This window comes from Danio aesculapii, chromosome 16 (genome assembly GCF_903798145.1).
Source record: "Danio aesculapii chromosome 16, fDanAes4.1, whole genome shotgun sequence".
NCBI lineage: Eukaryota > Metazoa > Chordata > Actinopteri > Cypriniformes > Danionidae > Danio > Danio aesculapii.
In genome coordinates, this window is record NC_079450.1 from 24867730 (window position 1) to 24885229 (window position 17500).

Here is a 17500-nt window from a genome sequence, read left to right on the forward strand (position 1 = left end):
CATATATACTATGTATGTATGTATGTATGTATGTATGTATGTATGTATGTATGTATGTATGTATGTATGTATATATATATATATATATATATATATATATATATATATATATATATATATATATATATATATATATATATATATATATATATATATATATATATATATATATATATATATATATGAGAATATGTTAAAAAATGTGTGTACAAATATTTGTTTAGTATAATCTTTATTCTATCTATGGGTGTTTGTTTATATATGCTTTATATATACTTAAAGTATACACACATTTTATGTAAATTGCAATATGCAGACTTTTATTTTGGATGCTATTAATCATTTGAGAGTACTAATAAAAAGTTATTCAAAGTATTATTAAGAATAAATGGAGACTTGATAGTAAAATCAGCCATGCAGTTTACCAACAACACAAGCTCTGTTCTACAATAAATCACATCATATTGTCATTGGTTATTTCTCAGATCTGAAATATAAAAATAGGTTGTGACATTACATTTATTTATTTTTATTATTTACATTTTGTCCTCTTTAATAAAACCTAAAGAATATTAACACATTAAAATAAGTTTAAATGTGACAAAAATAATACAAATAAATCTTCTGATGATCTTTCATAGGTCCTACCAGCTGCCAGGCCACAGCAATCCAGCAATTCCAGTCTACAATCCGCTCCGTTCTCTCTGATCCCCCTTTTGTGACCCAGCTTTCTGAAGTATACATCCCTCGATGCTCCTATGACGGCAGTTGGCACCAAATCCAGTGTGATGGACCTCCAGAACAAGCTATTGAGTTCTACCGTGAGTGGGTACGGATCATAAACATGGGACAAGACCTGCCTGTTTCTGAACTTCTTGGAATTCTTCAAACATATGCAAGAAACACAGAAGCAATGGCATCATTCAGAGCCTTTGTATCTGAATTGTTCAAGATTGGGCACCACAGGGTGTTCCCTGTCCTAGCAAGATTTCAGAAGTTCTCTGATATTCCATCTGATCTGTTAGACGGGAACAGTGAAGCCGTTTATGGACCATCAGTTTTCTTGAACCCATTATCATTATGGCGACTAATCAGATTAGATGATTCTGCTTATCCAGGTCTGCTCTCTGACTTCAGCGTTCCTCTTGGGAGCTTTGATCTACGTCAGTGTTGGTGCGTCAATCCTGAAGGAGACATGCTAGCAGGTAGCAAAGCTCCTGTAGGGCAAATCCCAAAATGTAAGTTATGTATAATAGTACTGGATTTACTATCATATCTACGACACATTCTTTATAATCTGTTTAAACCCTTCTCATAAGATCTCATCTGTGTGTCTTTTCAGGCCCAGGTCCTTGCTCTGTGGTTCAAAGCCAGGTCTCTGCGTTCCTGAAGCAGGCCGAGGAGCTGATCTCTGCCTCAAACAGCACACATGTGCCTGTGGGTTATGGTTTTCTGCTGGCTGAAAGTGTGTATCTAAACCCTGAGGAGCTGGAGCAGATGAGATCCTCAATGATCCCTGTCACTCAGACTCTGCTGAGCAACACCAACTCAGCGCTGAGACTCGCAGCTCATTCCAGTACAGTCTTTGTTTTATTTGTCAGCATAATTGTTAGATTAAACTTTAGTAGAGAGTGTGATTGGGTTCAAACGTTTGAGACAACATCTGAAAAACCTTTAGGTCACACTTTATCTTGATGGTCTGTTTGTTGAATTTAAGGTACATTACATCTACATGCAAACTAATTCTCATTAGATTATAAGTAAACTGTTAGGTTGGGGTTAGAGTTGGTGTAAGTTGACATGTACTGGCAAAGTTTCTTATAGTCAGATATATATGTCTGTTAAAGGAGCAGTATCAACAGATATTAAGCATACAGTCTACTAATACCCAAATGGACCATCAAAATAAAGTGTTAAAGTATTTTTGCCAATAAATCAATGTTGAGCACTCTTTATTTTACAGTAGGTTTACTTGATGTGTACCTGCAATGTATTTGCCTCATAAAACACTAAGTTTTGTAAGATAACTACATTTGAAGTGATCAGATGCAAAAGCCTCTAAATGCCATCTCAAATTTTCTTCTAACATTAGCATTTTTTTGAACATCCTGTGTTTTTGTTCAGTTGTTTCAATTTAAATGGAATGAAATGAACTTATTCTTTGCCATAAAAGTGAAAATACTGAACCTACACACAGGAACCTGGGAAAAACACTAGTTATAGAAGAAAATTTCAGATTTTTTTTTCTAGCATTTAGAGACTTTTGCATCTGAACTCTTCAAACTGAGTTATCTATATACCCAGTGTTTTATGAGGCAAGTACACTGTAGGTACACATCTAGTAAACATTGTAAAATAAGGGGTGCTTCATTGTCAAAAAACTGAAAACGTTAGTTTGGTTAGGTTCATTGGTAGTTTTATGGCTAGTACCTACAGTAGGTATTACCCACAATGCGTATGTGAAACAGGACTTTAAAATAAAGTGCTGAAATGTCATTAATGTTATAGAGTAGAAGTACAAGCAATTTCTCTCACTTTTTAATAAGCTAATTAGTCCTACTAACAATGTGACACGTTTTACAGGCCGATATTTTTTATAATGTTGCTAATTTTGCAATAGAAAAACTTAGACATTTAGACTCTACTGTACTTTTTTCCTGATGTACTTTGTTAGTGTATTTTTCCTTTTATAAACAATGTTAAAACGGTAGAGAATGCATTTGATATCTTTAGTGTAGTTTAATATTGCTCCCAACCTAAAACTGAGCATGCTTTCTATTCTTGACAGCCTTGCATTTCTACTGGCAGAGCAGACTGATGGCCAGTGACAGAGATAGACAAAGTTTAATGTTGGGTTACCAGCCTTATATCCCACAGTGTGACGCTTATGGCCAGTGGCTGCCTAATCAGTGCTACCAAAGCACAGGTGAGGCTATTTTCCATAATCTTTTTGGAGCATTAGTTCATTAGTGACACTTTTGGCCTTCTATAGCTAGGCCTCTCAAAATAATCACAACGCATGGACATGACCTCAATCATTTTTGGTGATGCAATGTATATCGCCCATACATACATAAATTCTGATTGCAGTGGACAGTTATTACAATGTTAAAATGACTATAGTTAATTTAAATATTCTTAAGAATAAAATATTATCAGTTTTATATTTTATTCCTTGGAAAAGTGTACTTGCATCATGATGCTCTTATATTGTCATTCTGGCATTATATAACGCAATGGCGGTTCTAGTTTAAATGGCACCCTGGGTGAACTTATTATAAATAAATACAATTAATATGAATATTATTATACGATTATTATTCTAAATAAATAACAGAAATCAATGCTTAATGTTACTGGAAAACAATGTAACAACTGGAGTGATATGCCAAGATCACTTAAATCTTTTGCATGAATATTATTACAATTCTTTAGAATACAAAAAAATAATTCAAAATGTTTTATAGAATTTTCTGTTGTCTTAGACCCGACTCATGGCTGGGAATTAATGTTGTGAAGTCTATAGCCCCCTGACTTTTTATCTCTCCTTTTTGCTTCATAGCCATGCTTAGTGAAAGTTATCATCATATTACATAAACTTTAGTTTTGTCTACTTGCAAAACTCACTGCATGCCCACACCTCTGCACAAATCTCTGGTTTACTCTGGTTTCACGGCATGAACGGCGCATATTTTATCGTGAGGCGCACGGGAACGTTTTTTTGCGTGCATGTGTCAGTTTGCTTTCACCAGAATTGTTACAGTTGCACATAGAGAATAACAAACTTGCGCATGCAAAAGACGCAGAATGTGAATGGCACCTATTGTCTTTCTGGGATTACCACTCTAAATTAATACACTTGCGTAAAGTAAATCGTATCTCAATGCTTTCACTAGGGGACGTTTTTTTTTTTTTGCACCATCTCCTTTGCCGCCCCCAGCAAGATGCCGCCATGGGTGATCGCCCATATGGCCCATGCCTAAATCCACCACTGATATAACAAGTGCCATAAAATGGTCTTAAAATGACAATAATATTGTTTATCGCAATTTTTTTTTGGTTGCAAATTATCATACAACAAAAAATACATATCGTAACAGGCCTAGCTACAACTGTTGTATCATGCTGGGTTACACATGTGTCTATTGCCTCATTACAAACATGCAAATTTCACAATTTACATGTTAAAATAATACATTTAAACATACCTTATGCTTCTTTGGTGCTGAATACATTTATAAGCCAGTCAAATGCAGCCTGGGGAGTGCATATTAATGATCCCATGTCTATTAGGGTTCATTTTTTTGTTCTGATTGGGCTGTTTTTCCACCAGTATTTTACACTCATGAGTATAAATAGAATCACTGTATGTCATTTCCATGTACCGAAACCTTATTATTCAGCTATGCATAGGTATATTTGGATTTTCTTTCTATAGCAAACATTTTTTTTTAACAAAAGTATACTTACAGAGCAAACATTAATACAAAGTGTATGTGCACATCACCTACGTGTTTTTGCTTTGTCTGAAAAGGTCACTGTTGGTGTGTTGATGAAGAGGGTCAATACATCGCTGACTCTCTGACGTCCCGTTCCTCACCAGCTCAGATGTGTGAGAATCCAATCTCATCTTTGCTTAGTAATGAAGTAGTTTGAGGAGATCTGGGATTTGGCATTGTAACTTTTGAACTGTAAATTTGTCTGTAATCTGATTTGTAACAATTTGTCTCCCAGGCCAAACTTCATGCCAGAGGCTCCAAAGTCACTCTTTGCTCTCTGACTGGAGACAAACAAGCTCAAATGTCACTTACACATACAGCCCGTCATGTGAAGAGGTAAGGATTCATTTTTTGACTGCTTTTCATTGTAGATATGCATCATTGTTGGTGTGGATTTCAATAAAAACATCTCTCTTATCATATGTGTGCATGTGTTTGTAGGATGGTGAGTTTTCAGTACTCCAGAAACCCAGTTCTGGCAATTTGCAGGGGTTATGTGTGAGTCCAATAACTGGACGAGTCATTCAACCAGCCAACACTAATTCCTCTGGAGAACTGCAATGTAAATCCTTTTTTTCATCCATATGTAAAATGTGATTTCATACAACATCACCTTAAATCATTAACATTTTTTTGGTCTTGTAACAAATTTTCTAAAAGACGATCACAAACCTAATCCTACTGAAAAACAAAGGAAAACAGGAGCGTAATAGGAATTGGGTTCCATGGCATGAGCAGCATTTCTGCTTTGCATTGAACATCGAAGTTGGAAAATCATTTTCCACAATTCCATTCCACTCTATCTGGCAGCCTGTTTCCATCTGTCATTAACATCCATTCAAATGCTTCTGTGACTTCTTGTGTGTGGATTTCTCAGAGGCCCTTCAAGGGCTGTATAATATTGTAACGAAAACTGACATTGCAATATTTAGTTTTTCTGTGTTATAGCAATGTATCTACTCTAATTGGAAAGAATTTATCATTTTAGATTGATTGTGATGATTTTGTAGCATCTGCATAAAATATAAGGACTCACAAATACAAAAAAGCAAAGATACAAATAAAGTAGACAGTTCTTTATGGTTGTCTGGGGAGTATAATAGCTTTTAGGTAAATAAATTGAATAATTAAATGTAATATAACAATTTTTGGCCCTCATCATATAAATAAATACTTCTTTTTTTTTTTTTTTTTTTTTCAAATAAGTTTTTTGTTAAAGCGACAAGCTTGCTCAACCGGTCACACATGAAAAAGAAAAACTTTTACTCTGTTATGGTTAAAGTTAATCTACAATTGACATGATCTGAATTGTGGAGCCTAGTCAACCATAATCCTGACTCTACATTTCAGATATGTACATTACCAAATTGTTCCTAAGACAATATAATGTGTAGCCCTACTTCCTTCTTAATGCATTACCTTCTACATCAGTGGATCTCAAACTTTTTTCACCAAGTACCACCTCAGGAAAAAAAAAAGGTCACCATAATGAGCAGTAATGAAGTGCTGTAGCGTAGTAGTCCCAGTAAACTGTACAGTTCAAAAACGTGGCAGATTAATTCATATTATTAAGAATATTTATTATTATCAGCCACTTTAAACATTATACAGTACTTTGAACATTAACACTGGACTGTGCTTATATGTAAAAAAACAAACAAATAAAATAAAACGTCAACGTTTCAATTGAAATGTGTTTTTAAAAAGTAAAAAATGGTAGGCTACTGTTCTTAAAAAGTAAAAAAAAAACTCCTGGAAATAAATGTAAACGATTAACAGATAGTAGCCTATTCATCAAAACCTAGAGACGTTGCTTGGACCTCATAAATATAGGCTATATGTATATAGGCCATATCACATTGATATATAAATCATTTTTGATAATTTTTGAAATATATGGAGCATGAACATATGATGTATTTGATTCCTCCGCGTACCACTACAAGAAAGCCCACGTACCACTAGGGGTACAGGTACCACAGTTTGAGGACCACTGCTCTACATCATTCATTCAATCATTCATTTTCTTTTTGGCTTAGTCATTTTTGGCACTTTATGCAAATAAAACCTGTACATTTATATATAGATATAAATGACTGCTTACAAATGATAACAAGAAATATTTAGTTCATAGAAATACAACCCTTTACATCTGATCATTGAGTCACAACCACAAGGCTGAAAATCTTTGCCAAAACTCAAAAACAAATCCTACCTTAACATCTGATAGAAATGTTAATCCAGAACTAGCATCCACTACGTTGTCTGGAAGCAAGGCATTGAAAAAATGCATCCATGAAGGAACATATATTCAACAAGTTCATGTCTTATGTTGTGTGCTGTAGGTCCAGGCTGGTGTTCTCTACAGAAAACTCTGGCACTGCAAAGAGAAATCGGTCTCGGGTATGAACCGGAATGTGTGCAGAACGGTCAGCGCTTTTCACCCCTGCAGTGTGACCTGTTAGATTGTTGGTGTGTTTCTGATAGTGGAAAGGAGCTTCCAATGACACGATCACCCCGCAACACAGGACAAACCCCAGCCTGCAACAGTAAGTTGATTAGAACACACTTTACATTTCTTTACAGTTTTGGCACATGTATGTGCCAACAGTTTTGTTTATTTTCAGTTCCTCAGTGCCCTCTTCCATATGGAGATATTTCCCATGGTGCCGTACTCTGTAGCTCTACAAATGTTCCGGGTCAGCAGATGCAGCGCTGTGAGCTGTACTGTGACCAAAGTTTTGTCAACACCCTTCCTGTCGCCAGCTTCCTCTGTGATCCCCAGGCGAAAAACTGGCTTGATGATGCTCCGCTTTCTTATGCCTGCCAAAGTAAAGGCCACACACACACTGTCCTATTTACCTGTTATAACACTATTGGGGGTTTCCTTTTGCTCTAGAAACTAAGCATCTGTGTTTCTGTGATGTCTATCAGAGCCTCAGGTATTGCAGACAGTGCAGGTGAGCGTGCAGCTCCAGCTGTCTCTGAATGAGGGTCAACAGAGTTGCAGCACTCAGAGTGTTGATCTACAGGCTGCTTTGCTGAGAGACATGAGAGCTACAGGCCTCTGCAGCCTACAGGTACAATATAAGCAGTCTACTGCAAGATATATATTTTTTCCATGAAGAAATTTAAAAAAAAGTTTTATAAACCACGAAAATAATAAAAACATGGTATTATAAGGACTTTTATTTTGGTATTCTACTAATTCTAAAGACTTTTTATAATCTAAAATCTAAAGTCTAAAATCTAATCTCTCTGTCTTCCTGTGTGAATGTACATACATACATACATACATTGTTGGCGAAAGTTACTTTTGAAAGTCATTACATTACAATAATGAGTTACCCAAAAAAAGTAACTAGTTGCATTACTTAGTTACTTTTATGCTAAGCAATGCGTTAAGTTACTTTGAGTCACTTTTGCGTTGCTTTTTCTCACCGGGCATGAGGCTTGACCTTCTTCAGAACTTGGAGGGTTTCTTCTTCTTTTTTATAGATGTGCTCTGCAATTAACAATGCACATTATAACCTACACCTTGCCTTACCTTTAAAAGAACATAACAAACATAATAATTTAGAATAATGTTGTCTTCTGAGAACTCCATGACCCCTGAGCTTTAAATGCTGTATATACAGATTAATGAAAGTTTAAAGCAATGTGTTTGTGAAGTAAAATCACTGTCCATTGCATTCAAAATAATAAGAAAATTTCATCGCAGAAATCTAAGGCTCTGCCATCTTAGTTTCTGTAATTCAACGTGACTATGTTAAATTTGATTTAGCAATTTATTTTGTTAAAGCTATTGAACTAAAATGTAACACATTACATTTTTAATTAAAAGAAATATTTTTTAATTTGTTAAAGTAATGTGTTACATTACTCATTACTTAATGTAATATAGAAAAAAAAGTATATTTTTTCCATGATTCATGATTGTGAGGCACTTGGGGTGTATGGTTATACATGATAAATGCGACATATAAATACACTTTACATTACATTTTGTTTATTTATTTATATATATATATATATTTAGTTGATACTGTATCAGTGTATTTACCCATTTTTTTATGTGAAATTAATATTAAAATATTTAAACATTGCATTTGTTAAGGTTTATTAGTATAAGGATTATTATCACTCTAATAATACTTATTTATTTACATTGACAGCCCCCAAAAAATCCCAATTTTTGGAGAATGTAATTTCCCTACTGAATTTTTTAAAAGTTATTAAATATAAATGATTATTTCAGTGTTTTCCTTTTACTCATAAAAGCTTTGTGTCATAAAAGGGTATAAGAGAATTGAATCTCAGATTTTTCTCACATCGTTTCTTTAGTAGACCTCATTTTGAAAACCTCTTTTGTAATGTAGTATTGTAATTTTCCCACCTAGTGCACTTTTAGTAAATAACACTATAATGTGCGAGTGTTATTATTCACACAAACCATATTTAATATGTAGGTGTCATAGTATCACAAAACATGTGCTGCTCTATAAAGTCTACTAATACAACTCGCATATGAATTCAATAAAAAATCATTCAGAAAACACTTTTCTTTATATCGCTTTCTGTCTAAGTTTGAATGTCTTAAAATGTTGAATCAGTGCATGTTGTTTAGTGCATACTTATATGTCTTCATGTTTGTTAGCTGACCTCCTCAGGACAGACCAGCTCTATTTCAGTCTGTGAAGAGTCGTCTGTGTCTCTTGAGTGTTCGAATGACAAGGAAGTGACTGCACGCATCACCTTAATGGCCCGCCTGTCTGACCTTCCATTGGCTTCTCTCCCTGATCTCCATGACATTGGTTAGAGCTTCCTTAATGTCCCTGGTCTAGTCAGTTTTCTATACATGTAATATAAATTATATCTACTATAATAATAATACTAAAACATTGCACAATATCCCTAATATGTGCTTTCTTAACATATGAATGCATTATTATTGTATTTTCAGATACAGCTCTTAGCGAGGAGAGGTTGTTAAATGGTTTGAAGAAATTAATCCAAAGTGGGTCATACCAGTCCATCTTTCTCTCCGACCGTTCTCTCGCTCTCTCCAGTCCTCCTTCATTTAGCTGTATGGCAGGCTATAAGCAGCTCCCACAATCCACTGGGTGTGGTAGGTTGGCTTCTGTACCACTCGGCCATCTTAATGACAGACTGGCCTGTACACCATAAAGGAAAATAGCTTTACTGGTGTTTCCGAATATGCACCTATAAAGTTTTCTTTAACCGATGCATATTTTACCCTACTGGCTTGTGCAAAAAATAAAAACGTGGCATGCAAAAAATGTAGAAATGTGTTTGTGAAGGATATAGAAATGTTTCAAACTGCATGTAATATTTTTAATATCTGTAATATCTTTTCTGTATTTCAAATATTGTCTTCTCTTTTTCACTTGGCACAATCCTAAGTCTTGCTTTAGTGTTTGTGTTTTGATTTTCTCTCACACACAGTGTTGTGTCCAGCTGGGTCTTTTTTCAGTGGTGGTGTGTGTACTCCGTGTCCACGTGATAGTTTTCAAGAGGAAGAAGGGCAGGTCTTTTGCTCTCCCTGTCCTTTGGGAACCTCCACTGTGGCCCAGGGAGCCTTCAGTGCTTCTCATTGTGAGTAAAGGCCAGATTTAACTAGTTATACATGGCAACTGTCAAAATGTAAATCACAGCTTTCAGAGGTACAGGAGTGATTCGTTTGAGAATAATTTTTTTTAACACCCATTTTTCAGTGTTTAACCTCCTAGGGCTTGGTTGTCTTCATACGTGGACAGCACATTTTAGCTCCTAGGTGGCTAATTAAAATACTTTGAATGTTTTATATTTTGTTACAGACATACAGTTTCATCCTGCTACTGTTTTGCAGCATGAAATGTCCCAAACCCTATTTTTAACTGTCCAAAATGGGAATTTCTACTCTATGATGGTCAAAGCAAGTTCCAAAAAAATTTCAATGTTAAATATGCATTAAACTAATTCAGGAAAAAGTGTTTTATGTAAGTTCGGATCTCGAGTCCACATACATGGACATAATTTTTCTCTAAAAGTACATCACATCAAAAGATTTTTATTCTAATTAGGTTCCAATATGCCCAAATAGCAAAGAGAAATAAAAAATGCATGCACAAAACACCTTGGGCCTTAAAAGGTTAAACATTTTTTTTGTCCTTTTTTAGGCCTTACTGAGTGCAAAAAGAGTAAACTGAGTTGTACAACAAAAGGAGACTTCCTATCAGCACAGAAGGACCCTGTGTCTGGCAATTGGAGGTGTATTTCTGCTCAAGGGGAGGAACTTACTTGGACGTCATCTGATGGTCCATTGACTGTTGAAGAATGTAAAGGTATCTTCCACCTTCGTTGTTGCAAACAAATATAAAAGCTTATATATTTTTTAAACAGTGTGGCAGTAGTTTGGGTGTTTTTAAAGTAGTGTAGCTGAAAGTAGTTATGTGTAGGCTAGGGATGCTCCGAACGATATGCCGATAATCACATTTCATGACTCGATCGGTACTCGCCAATCTGGCCGATCTCATGAACCAATCACAGATGTTTGTTTAGGAGTTTACAAGCTTAGGTATGGCGAGATCTACTCTTAAGGTTTATACTTGGAGGGAAAATGTGCTTAATGCATTATGAAGCTTGAAGCATTATAATCGATACTCTGTATCAGCCGATCACCATGACAAGGAATCAGTACTGTGTATCGGCTGCAACAATCCTGATCGAAACATCCCTAGTGTAGGTGAAATAATTTTTTGCCGTATCAATTCTGAGATGTTAATAATGCATCGCTATTAATCTGGGGGAGGTCAATCCAGGCTTTCTGCGATCCTCGAGGCTCTGTGCTGGTTTTGGAAATTCTTGACCCAAAAATGATTACAATTGGCTGAAATTGACGATGAAAATGGAATCAAATAGAATGAATGAATGAATGAATGAATGAATGAATGGAATGAAATTTGCCTTGAAATGCATGTCAACTGGAATATTAAAAGCCGTTGAAAATGTAAAAAAAAAAAAAAATATTGCATTCTTTGTGTGTTTGCAGTAATGGAAAAGTTTGAGGTGGTTTCCTCGTCCTCCCTGCTGCTGAACTCAGAGAGTGCTGACACACTGAGCTCTGATTCCTCAAGTCAGCCAAAGGAAACACAGCTCAGGAAATGTGTGCTTGGTGAGATGCACTCCTTAATATTGCAGCTGTGCACCTGTGCTTGAATGAATCAGATGTATTTTCTTCATGACTAATATTGATCACCTCCCTGATCTTTGTTAGATTGTGCCCAGGAAGATTCCTGCCAGTATGTGGCTGTTTTCAGTGATGAAGAGAAAACTCACTGTGTGATGTACAGCACAAGTGCAGATAATGTTGAATGCAGGACCTCTGAACCAGTACGTGCATTCCCATGTGTGAATTTAATATTGCATCCTGTGGAAGCATGTTTGTATGTCTTTAATAATAATAATAATAATTAATTCTTAACACACAAAGCACTTTACAAATCTTCTCAAAAACCACAAAAAGGGTAAATAGGCTCTGTAAGATGATTTTAATATGCAGGTTGTCCAAAATGTTTTTGCATTTCTTTAAGCAAGTTTTTAATTATTATTATTATTATTATTATTATTATTATTATTATTATTATAACCTTTATTTTACCAGGAAAAGCACATTGAGATTAAGAAATCTCTTTTAGAAGTGTGTCCTGGCCAAGATTAGACAGTATACAGTTCACATGGTTTTAACAAACAAACAAATCAAATGACAGGTAACATCATTCATCCATGAAACACATACAATGACAGGTAAAAACTATTCAGAACATCTACAGGCCAATGTTTCAACCTCCAAATCACTTAAAATCTTTTTTAAAATGTAGTGAAACCAACTCTTAAAAATGCAATTTTGTTTGGAGGTTGTATCATGCAAAAGGTGCTGCATAGTTAAAAGCCTTTTTTCCCATTTCAGTACACACCACTGCTACTGACAGTAAATAAACTTCCTGACACTGAAGGCTACAGTGAGAGAGAGGTTTTTTACAAATGTAAGTTTGGATATATGAGGGGAGGAAACCCAGAATAGATTAATAATCAAAGATATGCCAGTGCATGAGTCTACGACTGGATAAAGCAGCCCATCCTACCCGAGTGTATAACACACAGTGATGAGTGAGGGATTTAAAATTTGTTATAAACTTCAGTGCACCATGGTAAACAGTGTCTTAAGCATACAAACTCTGAGAAGATGCTTGCATATAAATAACATCGCCATAGTCCAATACAGACATAAAAGTTGCAGAAACAAGCTTCTTTTTTGCGACAAAAAGCAAGATATATCCATTTAACCACCCCACCAAGAAAAAAAGGTTTGGATTGTATTTCTTACCTCCCAATGTGGCTAGTTAACACACTCAATGCGTTTTTTTAACATCCCATAATTTCTAAAATATCAACCTCTAACAAATGTACTGGGCTTAATACATATACTATGAAAAATCAGAAAATATGAAGTGTGAGACCAATTTATTTAGAAAAAATAGTCAAAATAAAACATTTTTGAAAACAAAATCCCCCTTTTTTTTTTTTAAGTATGCCATAAAATATTTCAGATTCTCATTTAACATGTTCTTGTTTTTTTTTTTCAAGTGTAAAATCAACTGTAGTAGAGCAACAGGAGTTTGTTTGTTTGTTTGTTTATTTGTTTATTTGTTTGTTTGTTTGTTTTTTAATGATTTTAACAGTCACCATTTAAAACAGTAAAAACATGGTCAACCATTTGGGAGAATGGCAGTCAAAGGGTTAATTCTAAGATAGAAGCCTGAAATCACTTTGACTTTTACTGTGAAATAATAGTGTAATATATTTTAAATAAATCATTCCTGTGCTGGCAAAGCAGATGTTTTAAAAAACTCTAATTGTTTGTTGTTATTTTTATTTATATTAGTTATATTATATACACTACCGGACAAAGGTTTGGGGTCAGTTTTTTTTAATTAGTAATTTAAAATCAATAATTTATCAAATATAAAAAAAAATTAATTGTTAAAGAATTTATGAATTATTTATATATTATTTATGTAGTTTCAAATGAAATTATTGCTCCAGTCATTATTTTTTTATTACTATTACCATTAATAATAATAATTAATATTAGAGTGATTTCTAAAGGATCATGTGACTGAAGACTGGAGTAATGAAGCTGAAAATTCATCATTAAAATCACTGGAATTAATTATTAAATTATAAACTACTTTTGAACAGTTATTTTTTTTCATTCATTTATTTTCTTTTCGGCTTAGTCCCTTTATTAATCTGGGGTCGCCACAGCGGAACGAACCGCCAACTTATGGAACGAACCGCCAATTTGTTTTACACAGCGAATGCCCTTCCAGCCGCAACCCATCACTGGGAAACACCAAAACACTCCCATTCACACACATACACTACCGACAATTTAGCCTACCCAATTCACCTATAGCGCATGTCTTTGGACTTGTGGTGGAAACCGGAGCACCCGGAGGAAACCCACGTGAACACAGGGAGAACATGCAAACTCCACACAGAAATGCTAACTGACCCAGACGAGGCTCGTACCAGTGACCTTCTTGCTGTGAGGCGATTGTGCTACCCACTGCACCATTGTAACGCCCTAAACAGTAAATTTTTTGGTCAATAACATTTTACAATTTGTACTGTATTTTTGAATAAATAAGTAAATAAAGCCCTGGTGAGCAGGAGAAACTTATTTTAAAACATTTTGACTGGTAGTGTATAGAAATGATATATTTTTAGAATTATATTATTTTGAAATATACATCTTATGTAACATAAATAGTCACCTTTAATCAATTAAATTCATGTTTGTTAATAATTAAAATTAGAGCTGTAATGTATTGTACTACACACTTTCTCCATTAGCTACTGTATACCTTCACTTTATCATGTTGCCAAAAAAAAGTACCTGCTTTTATAATCTCTTCAACATGAATCATAATAGTCCCTTACATAAGCTAAAAAATATAACATACATCACATTTTTATTCAAGAAATAATACATAAATCCTATTTAAATGTTATTTCCAGTGTTATATCTGGCATTGGGTGTTTTTGGTGTGACTTGATGGCACTCGCACCTTCTTTCCCAAAAGTGACATAATTATTGCCAAAAGAGAAAAAAGACTTGTGGTTTGTTTGGCCTTGCAGAGCAAAGGATTTCTAGGAAATGACGGCGCTGAGACGTTCCAGACTCTCATCTGTGTTCTGAAAATAAAAGGAGATGAACCTGATCTCACAGTGCTGAGAAAGAAAGGTAAGATCATCAGCTATTAGTTACACATTGCAGTTAAATGTGGAGATGCACAATATGTGGTGTATAGTTTGAATGCATTCGAGAGGAGAATGAATATTATAAGAAAACAAAGAGTGTGTTTTAATGAAATAAAATCTATGATAAGTATCAGAATTGAGCTATGACCTCAAAGATTAAGTGGCGGTTTTGAGTAATGATATTAACGAAGTGGTCTAGTCATCTGTGGACACAAGAATAAAGCAAATTGTCATAAAAACATTCCTCAGACTTGTTCTGTTAAGAGATAAATATTTTTCCCTGTGAAACAAATGACTGGATACTTTGAGGCTCTCAGTTTTTGGTTATTTTTGGCGACCCTGAAAGCATTCAGATGCACTTGTGTTTCTTGGCCATGGCTTAAAGAACATCTCTGCTTCTTTCTTTCTCTTTTACTCTCCACCCTTCATCCTCTGACAAAAGGTCATGAATTCAGCACAGCGGGCCTGAAGAGATTTGAGAGGCTAAGTTTCCGCAAGGCTGGTTCTGGAGTGTATCGCACGCTTGTGTTTGATGCTCGTGGATCTGCTCTGGCTGACGTCCATCGCTTCTGCGCCGACTCTTGCAGTCGCGAGACCTGCTGTGATGGATTCATCCTCAACCAGAATGTCCTCAACGAAGGTCAGAGTCAGATATAAGTCTCAGATATAATGTAGATTCCACCACTCTAAAACCAAGAAGTGTTCTGCTTATTGTAATCGATGGAGGCCTGTAGTGACCTGTCTTAATTTAACATACTTTATAAATCAAGGTTTTGGTAACACTTTACAATAAGATTGTGTTAGTTAATGTTAGTTAATGCATTGGCTAACTTGAATAAGCAATGAACAACACATTTATTACAGTATTTGTTCATGTTAGTTGACGTTAGTTAATGAAAATACAGTTGTTCATTGTTAGTTCATGTTAACTGACGGTGCATTAACTAATGTTAACAAGCATGAATTTGGATGTTATAATGCATTGGTAAGTGTTGAACTGATAATGAATGCTGTACAAACATTGTTCATAATTAATGTTAGTAAATGAATTGACTAGCACAGGGGTGCCCAAACTTTTTTTGTATGAAAGGCCAAAACCCAAATATCATTGATAGCTGTGGGCCAAAGATTTATCAAAAATATACCAAACTATTTTATATTAAAGCTGCCATAGGTTCTTATTTCTTATTTTGGTAACTCTTTACAATAACTGCACGCTATGAATCGTCTATTAAGCATTAGCAAATAATGAATTGATTGTTTGTTAGACATTAACTCTACATTATTAGACATTAGTAAACAGTTTATAACTGCAGCTGCAAATGCTCTATTCTTGACTTTAATTTAAAATGTGCTTAATAATTGTTCTTTCATACTTTGTTACTAATACATTTTTCATGACTAAATTATCCCATTATTTACAAATCATTTGTATTTAAAAGTAGTTGTGGGTTTTTAAGATCATTCAGAATGAGTTTGTGAATGATCAATGAACTATTCAAATCAACGTTCATATATTATTATTCAGGCATATACTAATAGTTAATATGCATGTTAATAAATGCTTCATTAACTCACCTTCATCCAGTTTTGTGACCTAATCTAAAGTAAGGACTGTTATAAATCCTAGACTAGAAGCCATCAAAACACTTTGCAGTGCTAAATAACCCCTTAACTATCACACAAGGCAAGGCTAGGCAAGTTTATTTATATAGCACATTTCATACACAGTGGCAATTCAAAGTGCTTTACATAAACAGGAATAAAAGAAACAAGTATAAGAGAAATAAAAACAAATAATAGAAATGGTAAAAATAAAAATAAAATAAAAGCTGATAAAATGTGTTATAAAAGAATTAAAAAGAAGAGAAAAACATAGTAGTTCGATCTGTCGGACGTAGCACAGTGCTCATTCAGTAAAGGCACAGCTAAAAAGCTTAGAAGAAACTTTTTTTTGTTGTTGTTTGTGTGTAGGAACTCTGACAGTGTAAGTAACATAAGTTATGTGATTAAAATAGCAAAAGGAAGGACTACGACAATTATCGCAACTTGTAGTGCTATAAATACTTAAAGCTGAAAAAATTCAAAACAACACCCCAACGACAACAAGTACATGACATTAACATTAGCATTGTATGTGCTTGAGTCCTTTGCATAGAAAGCATAAATAGTCCTCACCAGGCCCGGATTATGAATTCAGAGGCCCCTGGGCACAATGTCCTGTAGGCCCCCTACCTAGCCGCACCCCTATAGTTGAATTAGAAAATAAGTTAATATAATATTTTTTAAATAAAAATTAATCTATAATGTTTTGCCCGCATTTTTTTAAATAAATGAAATGCAGTACAAATATTTTAAGTCTACAAAGATTTAACTTATTTTATAAGCATTTAAAGCACACTTTGAAATAAAAATGCTAACACAACTAGTGAAAATTTATGTATTTTAATATACTTAAGTTCACTTAAGCAGTACTAAAAATTTATATTTAAGGCTATTTTTAATGTATAACTTCTACAAACTTGCATTTCTTTTTCTCCCCTCGCAGGGGCACCAAGTGTGCACATGCCCCTGGGCCTGTGCCCATAATGCCCATTGGTTAATCCGGGCCTGGTCCTCACTTTAGATCATACCTGCTAACACTCTCGCTTTTCCTGGGAGTCTCCCATATTTCA

General features: G+C 34.6%; 1 protein-coding gene across 1 annotated transcript in view; it reads left to right on the forward strand.

Annotated features, from left to right (window-relative positions):
- tg (thyroglobulin) overlaps positions 1-17500 on the forward strand; it is a 70558-nt gene that overhangs the window by 16988 nt on the left and 36070 nt on the right. Inside the window, exons 10-26 of the mRNA XM_056475831.1 lie at positions 642-1238; positions 1343-1576; positions 2789-2926; positions 4535-4612; positions 4735-4835; positions 4941-5061; positions 6845-7048; positions 7127-7330; positions 7434-7579; positions 9157-9313; positions 9463-9627; positions 9966-10115; positions 10679-10843; positions 11551-11673; positions 11776-11891; positions 14703-14808; positions 15268-15465. Of these exons, the coding sequence (XP_056331806.1) occupies positions 642-1238; positions 1343-1576; positions 2789-2926; positions 4535-4612; positions 4735-4835; positions 4941-5061; positions 6845-7048; positions 7127-7330; positions 7434-7579; positions 9157-9313; positions 9463-9627; positions 9966-10115; positions 10679-10843; positions 11551-11673; positions 11776-11891; positions 14703-14808; positions 15268-15465 (3003 nt within the window). The remainder of the gene's footprint in view (positions 1-641; positions 1239-1342; positions 1577-2788; positions 2927-4534; positions 4613-4734; positions 4836-4940; positions 5062-6844; positions 7049-7126; positions 7331-7433; positions 7580-9156; positions 9314-9462; positions 9628-9965; positions 10116-10678; positions 10844-11550; positions 11674-11775; positions 11892-14702; positions 14809-15267; positions 15466-17500) is intronic.